At 52.6% G+C, this 12407-nt stretch overlaps 1 protein-coding gene across 13 annotated transcripts in view; it reads right to left on the minus strand.

Moving 5' to 3' along the window:
• Positions 1-12407, minus strand: part of SAMD11 (sterile alpha motif domain containing 11) — a 397470-nt gene that overhangs the window by 24041 nt on the left and 361022 nt on the right. For all 13 annotated transcript variants that reach the window (XM_075906866.2, XM_075906862.2, XM_075906863.2 and 10 more), the window contains 2 exons: positions 1139-1254; positions 499-577 (listed from right to left, as the gene is read on the minus strand). In XM_075906866.2, coding sequence (XP_075762981.2) covers positions 499-577; positions 1139-1254 — 195 coding nt within the window. The remainder of the gene's footprint in view (positions 1-498; positions 578-1138; positions 1255-12407) is intronic.

Here is a 12407-nt window from a genome sequence, read left to right on the forward strand (position 1 = left end):
GGTGGTAACACCATACCCATGTCTCCGTTACTTCTGTGCTGCTGCTTTCAGAGCTGGGTGGCCAGCGTGGTGCCTGCTAACTAAGGGCCCAGCTCCAAAGGCAGCAGTGCAGAAATGAAGGCGTCCGCATCCTACCATGCCAGCCATTTCAATAGCTGAAATAATGACATTTCCCATTTTAAAAAGCCTCTGAAATTGACCAAAAGACCATGAATTTGGTAGGGCCTTAGTAATAAGTCTGGTGGTCTCAGGCCATGTCCCAGGGACTCCAATCAGAAAATCCAGCAGAGCAGTCAGGGACTGCATGGGCATGCGGGCTAAACGAGGCGCACTCTGCATGGGGCAAGTTTGCCCTGTTGCTGCCTTCACTGCACTGACCCCGTAGAGGGAGGGCTTCCCCGATAGCACCCAGGTTGCAGCAGGAGCCAGGAAAAAGGCAAGAAGGGGAAGGAAATCTAGCCCCAAGGAAAAGGGCTCCTTTGGGGGCCAACTCCATACCTGGCAAGGTTCTGTTTCCGCAGCATCTCCTGCTGCCGTGCAAACATCTCTGCTTGTGCCGGCTGGAGAAACCCGTAACCTGTGGGCAGGGAGATGCAGGACATGTGCAGGGTGATACACGGCAGCCCGCTCGCTCTGCAAAGCCAGCAACGGGGGCCAGCAGTGCAGCGAACGGCCCTGGCACCGCTCCCGCCAAAAGATCCCTCCCCATGCTGGGGGCACAGGGCTGGCTGCAATCCCAGCACGCAGCACAGGTGTGATTTCCTGCGCCTCACCAGCCCCGAGCAATGCCAAAGGGGGTTCCTGTAATGCACCCCCGGGGCTGACTCCATTCCTGCCGCTCCGCCTCCGTCAGGCTGAACAGTGCAATAGACACACATATCCGCCCTTCTCCGCACCAGGCTGCAAGAGCCAGGCCGTTCCCCCGTGAGGCTGCCCGTCTGCTCTCTGACAGCACTGCTGTGGGGCGAGGCACACCAACGGGGCCAGGAAAACGGCACTGCCTGCTCCCCTCTACCTGGCCCAGGGGAGCAGAATGGCCACAGGAGGCACATTCCGAGCCACGGGCAGGGCAGCAGCAATGAGCTACCACGCGGCCCTCTCTTCCCACCTGTGTGTAGCCTGTCACCCGGGCACTCACCTGGTGTCTGGCACAAAGCTGAAGGCACCCCCAGGAAGGGAGGTCTCAAGTGAGGCCCTAGCGTGATGTGGGGGGCGCTCTGGGGTGACAGCAGAGGCGGCGGGTGGGACATATCCCTGCGGAAAATGGAAGAGATTTCGATGTAGAGATGAAGAAGTGCACCATGCTGATGGCCGCGGGAGCTGAGCAAGGAGACCGATGTCTCAGCAGGTGCCCCCGCATGCTGGACTGCACATTCTCTGGTGTAGCGCTACGCACAGCTGGCGCACACCTTTATAAACACACCTGCCATGAAAGGTCGGACTCTAGCTCAGCCTCTTTCGGAATAAGATGGATACAGGCTCGTCTGCCGGCAGACTGATACCACAAGAACCCGAATCCTCATTGCTCAGCTGCCTGAAACCCCCTAAATGCACTTGTGGTCTCATGCACAGTCGCCCTTCTCAGTCTCTTCTCTACAGTCTGTCTGTCTGTCTCTCTCTCTCACCCACGCCTCTGCACCCACTCCCCTGTTTGTATGACCCAGAAGCTGCGTCCGTCTGGTCTGTAAAACCCTCCAGGACATTGCACTGCAGAACAGGCTGTGGCCCACGGTCCCTGCTCAGTTCCAACCACCACAAAACTCCCCAGAACCAGCAGGAGCTGTGCCCGAGTTAAGGGCAGAGAGATCAGACACACATCCCCCTGGAGAAAGATGTAGCCGAGCAGCAGGCCCACACTTGCTGCGAGTGACCAAGGGGAAACGCTCTCCAGATGGCTCAGAAATCGTGCTTGCCCTGAGACAAAGGCGCTCTCTGCAAGACTCCTGCTGGCTGGCCCCGGGTGCTCACACCAGCACATGGGTGTGAACATGCTGCCCTTTTACAGTCAGTTGGCTCTGCTATTCCCCCTGCCTGGCTCCTCCCAAAGCTTCTGATATTCCCAGGGACGGCAGGTTTCCCTGCCACCCCAGATGGCCTGCTGTTCCGGCTCCACAGAGATTCCTGCTTTGCAATGGCCACAGAGCGCCGGAAAACACATTTCATGAACTGAAACAAAGCAGAGTGGCTGAGGGACAGGCCAGGAGCTGCCCATTCCTTTCTAAGGATGCGAACGTGTAACTGATAAGCCGTGGCTCATTGGTTAACCCTAAAGGTTACATGCACCCCCCCCCCCCCCCCGGTCTGTAGCAGAGTCGGGGGAAGGCAGGAGCAGGTGCCAGTGGGGAGCCAACTTTTAAGCCCCCTACCACAGAGCTTCCTGCCCCCCACCCACTGCCTCCCAGAGGCAGCAGGGGGGCGAGGGGGAAGGTGGGAGCCGGTACATGCGGGGAGCCAGTTTTCAAGCTAGCTCCCTGTGCATACTGGGTCCCTATGAGCTGACTCTCCTCCCTGCCCCTTTTCTGTGTTGCTGCCTCTGTATCAGAGGTAGCAGCAGGAGGAGGAGGGGAGGGCAGGCGGAAGCAGCACAGCAGCAGCAGGTGCAGAGAACCAGCTTTTAAGCCAGCTCTCCACATGTGCTGGCTTCCATGGAGCCACCTCTTCCCCTCCTCCGCTGCCTTCCACAGAGGCAGCAGCATGTCGAGGGCAGGCGCGAACACTGGGTCCCACCTGCCCCCGTGTGTTTACACATTTATACAAATACACACTTGTTAACATCCCCATTCCTTTCCTGCTGAGGAGACACCAGCAACAGCTGCCCCAGTCTCAGACAGGACATGAATAGTTCCAATGCCACCTGGTTTATTAGTGGAGCGCCCCCAGCTAGGTTTGTGTTTCTACTGGTGGTGCACATTTGCACATGCCTCGGTGCACGTAAAATTATTCCACACGTAGATGGAAAAAATCCGCACGTGGCTGGAAAAGATTAGCGGGTACACTGGACATGAGCCTTCTGCCCACACGGTGCCAAGCGCCTTTGCCAGCTGCAGACATAGTCTCATTGGCCCTAACGTGGAGGGAAGTTCGGTCAAGAGGTCACAGCCGCTCCCAGGATTCGGGTGTCAAAAGTGGGGAGGAAGTGGACACGACGGCTCCCAGCATCAGCTCCTACGTTACCCGTACCCCCACTGCCATCTTGTTCCCAGAACTGAACCCCAGGGCGAATGGAGACCCAGAAGGCTATCCACGCGGCAGGTGTTCGGCTGAATTTCACTCTTTTGTTTGCAAAACTTGAAGACGACACCGGAGGGGATAAAACGCAGGGGAATGAAACCAACGCCACTGGCTTCCCACCCTCCCACGCTGAGAGCATTGGCTCCTTGGGGGTGCAGGCTGGGAGTTAGCTGGGCAAGGGGTGCACATGACAGCCTCACTGAAGCACTTGTCTTTCACCGCAGCACATGTGACGCTGTGACAGGCGACAAGGCATTGTATAGCTGTGGGGGCTGGAGTCGCGCTGTAGGTCGGGGCCAGGCGCTTTGGGCTCACTGCAGGCAGGTCTTGAAGAGGATTGGCAGAGAAGGAGAGGGGGTTGGAAGGCCGGGGGGCACTGCTGGCTACATGGCAGTGCCGTGGTGGGGTCCCAGGCCTGACCATAATGCAGGGTGACAATCCAGCTCACTGACATTAGCCTTGACTGAGCTAATGGTACCCGAAATGGAAGGCAGGGCAAAGGGGAGGGAGACACAACCAGAGAGCAGGCCAGGTAAAACCCGCTTGGAGAAAAGGGTAAAAAGGAAGACGCAGGAAGCAAACAGGAGCCAAGGTCTTTTCCATTAGTCAAATCTGCCTGCAAGCAAGTCTCTGGTTTCCGGCTGCACGTCTCTTAATTCCCTTTGATGGCCACTTAGAACATTATTACCTTCACCGGGGCATCGAGAGGCGAGTCAGGCGCTGGGCTGTTTATTTTCATTTTACAGCATCTTCCCGCAAAAACTGCTTCGGGGAGGATGGGGGGCAGGCGAAGCGTGTGTGTGTGACAGCACAACATACAAAGTGTGTGTGTGTGTTTTGAGCGGGGGGTCTTCCGGCCCCCCACCCTGCGCCCGTACTGCTGTGGATGAACGATCACTCTGGTTCACACAGATGGAGCTGCTGATCATTTTTTGTGCAATGCCAGATTTCCGAACCTGTTCCAAGAGCAGGGGAAGGGGGGACGTCTCCTCCACCTCGCCCTAGATCTCCCTGAAAGGGCTCGCTCGCTCTCCATTCATCAACACCAACGCCACGACACGCACGCAGCTCCAAAACAGTGGATGGAATGAAATATTTCCCCGAATCAGACTGCCCTGCCCCCACCCGTTCCCATCTGTCTTTGCCTCCCTGTCTGTCTCTTCCTTTTCTCCTCTAGCTCTTTTTGTCTGAGTCTCTCTTGCCCTTCCCCCACCTCCCCTTTTCTGTCTGTCGCTCCCCCCCACCCCCCCGCGGCTCTCCTCTAAACTAATTGCACAGCTCGCTGTGTCTGGAGGAGAGCCACAGATCGATCCGTCGCTGTTGAAATGTTAATGCTAATCGTATAACCGCTCCGCCAGCGCCTCGCGCTTCAGTGGCAGCTCCAATTAATCTCAGGTAACGCAGCGCGTGACCTTCGGCTCAGCGCTGGGGCAGCAGCCAAGCGATGCTTATGTAATTACACCATGAAGTGTGTAATCACCGGCCCTAATCCCTGAGGCCTCACAATTAGCTGAGGCCTCGGTCGCTGGGCTGCCAAGTGCTTTGCCACCCCGGACAGCCTGCAGATGAATAACGGACAATTAAAGCGGCATGACAGGGGCTAGGAGGTGTCGGTTCGATCGTAATTAGCCGTAATCATGGGGAGACGAGCCTGGCAGACGTGCTGTTCGTTTTATAAGAAGCAATTTAGGAAATCAAGTAGCTTTTAACTATTGCGCGGCCTCCCTGCCTTTTATAAACACAGGAGGGGGCATCTGGCCAGGAGATGGGGACACACATCAGCCCTGGGTGCAGGCCGCACAATCAGTGAATTTGCTGGACCAAGGGAGGTCAATATTGTCTAGCAAGATTACTAACCCTTCTACTGCTAACTAGGCTCTTAGAAGACATTTAGGGGTATATTAGAGCTAAATAACAGCACAGAATACTAAGAGCCAGGACTAGGGGCTGTAAACAAACTTTATGGGACCACAGGAAACTTGACCACACTCATGCTAAGTGGACATGTGGCAAACTCAAATCATGCCGGACCACGGACACTGTCAGATTAGAGAGGCGGATTAGAGAGTTTCAACCTGTACCGCTATGAACAGGAATCCTGCTTTAGTCCTAACTTAACCCTCTCTGTACTCACGAACAGGCAGCATGGCACCGCAAGCTCCCATAAGCCCTATGCTCCAACCCTGCCCCGGAGGGCCACTGGCAAGGATGAAAGATCACTAGCTAAGAGCGGTGGCAAGCAGGGAAATTAACACCCAACTGTATGGGCAGATTTGGGGTTATGGATAGAGCCCTGCAAATACATGGATATTTACTTTATATAGCTGGGTATCTGCATCTGCAGAGGTTGAGGCAGATATCTGTGGCTCATTTTTGCAGATACAGATGTGAATACAAATTTTGTATCCACGCAGGGCTCAAGTTATGGAAACCTGCACACTAGTCCTAGACAGAGATTCATCAGCTATTTCTAAACAGGCCGGATCATAGTGAATTATATTAAACCAGTCACTCGGGGTGCGAGAGTCCATAGCCCAACCAATAGCCAAGGCCTCCTTCACACAGTGCTCCATTCGAAACATGCAATTTAAAAACAAAAAAGTTGGGCCAAATCCTGAGACCCCCTGCTCAGCCTTTACCCAGGTAAAACTCCCATTGGAGCAAGGACTAAGAAAGCAGAGTACCAGCCCTGTCCCCTGAGAGCCCGAACCCAATTACACTTGTTAAGCCCCATCCTTGTTTTGCAGAGAACACTTCTGCATGCATCTTTCTCCCTTTTTTTTTTAAATGCATACATGCCAGCTGGAGGCTTGTGTGGGTATTAGGGGATTTGCACTGCATGCTGCTAAATTTGATATGTCCTTTAACAGGAGACAAATGGTTCACAAGGCTTAAAAAGTATTGACTTTTCTTTAACAATAAGCGCTAATGGCCTTCAAATAATCAATATTTAAAGTCATTATGGGGTTACACATTATACTGTTAAAACCAAGCATTTCATATTAACCCCATCTCGTCCTCCCAAATCCAGAGCTGCAGGCTTGCAAGAGCTGAGACTGGTGAACGGAGAGGGTCAGGAAACGCAGATTGAAACCGGCAAGGCATGGAAATAAATTTAAAGAGGGAGGGGAGCAAATGCACAGGAACACCACTTTATTCTGCTTTGCTTTTGATAGGAAGAGACAGTTTAAACCTGAGGTAATGGGCAATTGGCACACAGCTTTTGGCTGGTTTGCAGCAGGCAGTTTTAATACCCGGCCACAGATTCCTGCTGCACCTAGGAGGGGAACTAAATAAACCAAAAGGATTTTTTGAAGAATATGTGTGGGGTTTCTAGGTACAAGGAGACATGCACCAGGCAGACGACACATACCACAAGACGGGATGACAAAAATACCTTTAGACAAAGAGGGGCCGGGAAACATTCTAACCAGTTTTAAAATCAGTTCAGTCAATCCTGGATCCTGGCCTGGACTACAGCCCCAGAAAGCTCGAAAACTGGTTTGAATGTGTGTGTGGGGACGCCTCAAATGTAGTCCAGGCCAGAAAGCAATGAATGGCGTTCACTCGGGAAGTGACTTGGGAGGGACTAGATGGGGGTAGGGGTGCAAAGAAAAGAACCAGAGTGAAAAAAGCCCGACAGACAGAGGGCCTGCATGCACAGATGAGTAAAGGAAGCCCTTCAAGAGCAAGAGAAGGGAGGAATGCGGGAGCCAAGGCCTTGCCTAGAATTAAAAGCAGCAGTAACATTAGCACTGGAGTTTTTAAGGCAAAACGTCCAGTGTCTTTGAGAACACTTTTGCCTGAGGAAGGACTTGAGTGTCTCCCCAGCGTTTGACAGCGACCTGCTAAGCAAAAGCCAGCGGGACCACTGATGGGATTCAAGAAGCTATTGGCAGTTGCACTAATTTTCAGCCTTCCCCCTTTTGAACCATCAGGGAGCCAAACACATGATGATTTCCCAGCGCACAGCGGTTGTCACAATTCTTTGTTAACTCAACCCCTCTCCTCCCTCCCCCCCCATGTTTTATGTGGTCCCTGGGAAATGATAAATGGAACCCCAGAATGAAGTACGACCCCAAGTCTCTGATTCCGTACAGCAGGGATGGAGAACCTAAGGCTCAGTAGCTGGATGTGGCCCCCCAAGCACTGTCTTCTTTACTGTTAGGGGCCGCTTCAGTGAGAGTCTTGTTTTGGGGTTTTTTGCACTTCTCACTTTTGTGCGGCCCCCGACTGATTTTTCTGTGGGTCAGCGGCCCCAGGCTCCCCATCCCTGCCGTACAATGTTAACAGCTACTGGACACAGTCCCTTGTCCCAGGGGCAATACTTCAATGGTTTTAATTATACCAGCACAATGTCCAGAAGAATCCAATCCATGCCACAAAACTTTGCCCCTTACCTGGCCCCTGTGAAGAGGGGGGCTCCCACCTCTACTCTGGATTAGATCCACCTATCGCAGGGTATAAACATTTGTACAGAAGGGAGGAGAATACTAACTGCCCCTTTCCATTCTACCTCCCAGATCACGTAGCTGGGCCAAATTCCTGAGCCTACCCCAGAAGGGAGGATGTGGGGTGAATGGAAAAGAGCACTAAGGCAGAGAAGACAGATGGAGGAGCAGATGAAAGCTCTAGCCTTTCACCTCTGAAGACTGGTTCAAATTTGAGGTTTGGCGGACTCTGCTTGGAACCCAACGGGTCATTTATTACACACACACACACACACGCAAAGCCTGCTCTGATGAAGAAGCTACTGTTCAGATGAGGATGTAGATAGTAGCGAGCAGTAGGTGCCACAAGATAAGCCAGAGGGGGAGCACCCTGCATAGGAAACTAGGAGGCTAAATGTCTGTCCAACAAAAACAATCAAGCCCCCAAGAAACTCAGAAGAGAGCCAAAACCTCATCTCCAGAGAGGGGGGTTTCCTTCCCATGTCACATGGGGCCTAGCATCATGCAAGTGGAAGGAGGAGATGCAGAAGCAGGGTCAAGCTAGAGAGTTTGGAATTTAGATCTAAACTTTTCTAAACCCTTCAGTAACATTCAAATAACCAATCTTCCCAATTAGAGAACCCTTCTTTACAAACAAACCTCCGAGATCTGGGCATTGTTTAAGGAATGTAAAATCCCATTTAATTAGTTAACCAGTTAAATGTTAGGTTTGACTGGTTAACTGATTAAACTGGGGTGGGCAGGGGGCTGCTCCAGCTGGCTTCTTCTAACCCCATGCTGGGCTGCGGGCTCCCAGCCCTTGTGGATTGAGAGTCGGCAGCTTCGCTGAACTGGAAGTGGCAGCCGTTGGGGGAGGATGCCGGCTGTGCAAGGCTGCCCCCAGCTGCTCCTTCTGGCCCCACAAGGACTGGGAACAAGTAGCCCTATGGGGCTGGAGCAGCCCTCTGAGCACAGCGAGCCATGGGCTTCTCCCAGATAACCATAACCCAGTAAGCATTTCCCGTTAAGGGTGAAGCTTGCTGGGTAACCGGTTACCTATTCACATCCCAACATCCTTTTAATTCTGGGTTTGAACCTAGTTTCATAATTAAGGGCTACAAATCTGTAGAACGAGCTAAACCAAAGCCCTGAACCCGAACACCCTGGAGCTTGGAAAAGTCTAGATCAAGAGTCCAACTTCTTCAGCTTGACCCTTTTTCTGCCTATAAACCTCCTTGGAAGGTAAACCAGTTTTAGGCAGATCAGAGGGGAAGCAACTCGCTTACAGAGAGACCTTCTAACAGTGCACATGCCTGAGCATGCCCATGCCCTGCTGCCCGAGTTGGGAAGCCAAAGCTGAATCCCAGGAGAAGGGCCTATAACTTGAACCCTGGCACTCACGAGAGGATGCCTGCAGACATCTGCCCTGGGCAGCGGGATTCAGGTTTCAGCTTCAGGCCTGGGTGTGGGGTTTGGGCTAGGCAGGGCTTCAGCTCCAGACCCCAGCAAGTCTAATAACAGCTCTGGTAGCCCCATTACAATGGGGTCCTGACTAGGACCGTTCTCCAGGGGCATCCCCCAGTCTGCATGGGCTGGCAGCCAGCAGCCCAGAGTAGGGTCAGAAGAAGCACCCTTCCCCCCAGTCCATCCCCATTTAATCAGTTAACCAGTTAAACTTAATGCTTAACCAATTAACTAAATAAACGGGATTTTACATCCCTAGCCGTGACCCACTCTGGATTCCCAACCCACCGTTTGAGATCTGCTAATCTAGGTACTTGTGCGGCTCCCCTCCCCTCGCAGGCTATGCTCCTGGGCTCCGGGCAGCTGTCGGGGTTGTGCCTTTGGAAACGGATGCCTTTTGCACATGCGCTTTAGGAGCCTGGTCCTTAGCCTCACAGCAAGATACCTGGCTCCCCAGCCTGGGCTCTGACCCCAGTGCCTTCTTGCTGACCAGGGACTCTGAATCCGGTGGACAAAACCCAAGCCCTGCCCATCTTTCTGAGCACGACTCAGCACACAGCCGTCCTTCTGCAACCTTCTTCCATCCCTAGACCATGACAAGAAAAAAAAACCACCTAGCTGTCCCATCTGGATGCAACGGTCGCCATATTCCTCCTCTGCAAAAAATGTGGCACCGCTTCGATATATAAACCTGGGCTGCTGCTGTGGGTTTCTCCCTGGCCATTACTAATAGATGACTTCTTGAGTGGCTAATTATTCTTGCCAGCCAAGCCACTACATTTGTGATCTGACCTGATCCCCACAAAGCTCCCAACAGGAAGCTGAAATGGGATTTTAACACCATGCCAAGCAGCTCGCATCCCCTCACATCATGCATTATTACCTCTGTGCCCAGGAAAAGAGACACCATCAATCCACCTGCAGTCTTCTCTGTGTGAGCCGGCTCTTTCCATCTCCTCCTCCTCCACTGCCTACCTGAGCCAAGCGGCTTGGACTTTCTACACCCTTCCATAAACCAGCTCCTTCCCGGGAAAGGAGCACAAAGGCTACTTTGATGTATCTTGTTGACAGAGACCACAGCAGTCAAATACAAAATGGGAGGCCAAGATCAACAGCGCAAGGGTGTGAGGAGGAGAGATTAACCCTCCGAGTGCTTTGTCTCTGTAGTTTGTCTCTCCAGGCTGGCCTAATGCTCTCCACCATGCTAAACACATCCCTTATGAGTGGGGACAGCGAGACGCAGGATGACCCCAAATAATACTCAACGGGTTTAGGATGTCTAGGGACAAATAACGATCCTGGGATCCAATGTCACACAGACCTGGCAAGCCCTGATCACAGGGCACAGCTGAAGCGGCCTGCCTCCCAGCAGGTCCCTGCAACCATCCCTTAGTTCAGCTGACAAAGGGTTATCACACCTGAGAGTTTTGCCAAGCAGGGAGAGCGCACACAGATGCCGCCTTCCCACGCCCTCTGCACAGGGCCAGAGGGCTGCATGCAATTCAGCTGGTGGCTCGGTTGTAGGAAAGCGACATAGAAAATGTGTCCAGGTCCAGCTGGGCCCACAGGGTCAACTTTTCACACAAAATGTCCACCAGCTCTTAGGGTAATTACCCTACCAAACACTGGGGGGCAGGCCGGCCAACATAGGGACAAAGGAGGAAACTGCACCAGGGCCCAGCAATTCAAAAGGTCCTGTAGTTCCTGGACGTAGCTGTTGCTACTGTGGCAGACAGAGCCCCCAGCCCTTTAAATCGCAACCAGAGTCCCAGGCAGCATGCTCTAGGGTGGTGCTAAGGCCTGGCAGGGGAAGAGGGGGGAGCACAGTCTGAGTAGGACCCCCCAGTCCCACCCCTTCTGGGTGTGTGGAGCTAGCCCCCCTCCCTCACCTTGCCCAGAACTCCAGGAATTCTGTTGGCCCCCCACTGCCCTGACTTACTCCTCCATGCTATTCTGCTGAAGTGAACGAGACCTCCGGGCATACAGATCGAATATAGCCCCTCACCTTTGCACCCATCAGTTAAGACAAGTGGTAGTCACAGTATCTAAAGCACCATTATGCTGATAACTAGTGGGTTGCAGGTGGGCTCAGAAATTCTAACTCCATGTATTCAGATTCTCTACGACTTGTGCCTTTCACATAAGGACTTTCAAGACCTTCCCACACAGTAACTATACATATCCTGTTTTACAAATGAGCATTGATGTCATCTTACAGACAGAAAAACCAAGGCACGAACAGGGTTAGAGATTTGGCCAATGTCACAGAAAAATCAGTTTCAAGGCCAGGCACAGAACCCAGAAGTCTCTTCTTTAACCATTAGTCCACACTCCCTTCCATAGCTGGGTTATAAAGCACACAAAGGACTCTTGACTCCCAGTCCCCTGTTCTATCTACTAATTCCTCTCCTTCCAGGACTGGGAAAAAGCACACAGGAGACCTGACTTGCAGTCCCCTGCTCTGCCCACTAGATTACACTGTCTTCCCACCCGGTGTAACTCTCTCTGGCTCATGCTTCATTAAAGTCTCTCCACTTGCCTGGCAGTCCCAGGTAAATCCTGGTATCCGTTAACAGGCATTTTTAGCTTTCCCTTCCAATGTGCAGGTGGGCCCAGAAATTCTTACTCCATGTAGTCATATTCTCTACTTCTTGAGCCTTTCACCTAAGAACCTAAGGATCACTTCCATAAGTGCTTTTCCAGCCAGTTCTCCAGCTAGCCTGACAGCCCTCCAGGCCACATGCTGTCAGAGAAGTTTTCCTCCCAACTGGATACAACTGGCTGTCTCTGCATTCCTGACAGGTCTGTCTACAGCACGCATTGACTGTATTGGATTTTACTGGATGGGTTAGTCAAAGCGCAGCCAGTAGGATAAAGATTTATCAGGACTGTCCAACCCCCGTAGGCAGACAGCAACCGGGCAGAGGAACCCCCAAGGCTATGAGCTGAAAGAACTCCTCGTATGCAGCTGAATATTATTTCAGTTTCCTTTCCACTCACCCCCAACCAGAGATCAAGACCATTAACAAAGCCTAGAGTGAAATCCTCCACAGCCTTTTCCAGGCCCCCAAGAGGGGGTCAGCCCCTGTAGCAGCCAGTCCATCTCCTGCCTCTTCATTCCTCCACTATACTTGCAAGAAACAAGGAGGGTTTAAATTTAATTTCTCTCTGCGGAGGGAACATCTTATAACATGGAGTGAGATAAATGATCTGGGAATACTTGGGAGGGAAGTAAACCAGGTTTCTAGCAGCGTGGGCTAAGCAAAGGAGAAGACTCACCTC

This window comes from Pelodiscus sinensis, chromosome 24, assembly GCF_052426305.1.
Source record: "Pelodiscus sinensis isolate ZL-2025 chromosome 24, ASM5242630v1, whole genome shotgun sequence".
Classification (NCBI taxonomy): Eukaryota; Metazoa; Chordata; order Testudines; family Trionychidae; genus Pelodiscus; species Pelodiscus sinensis.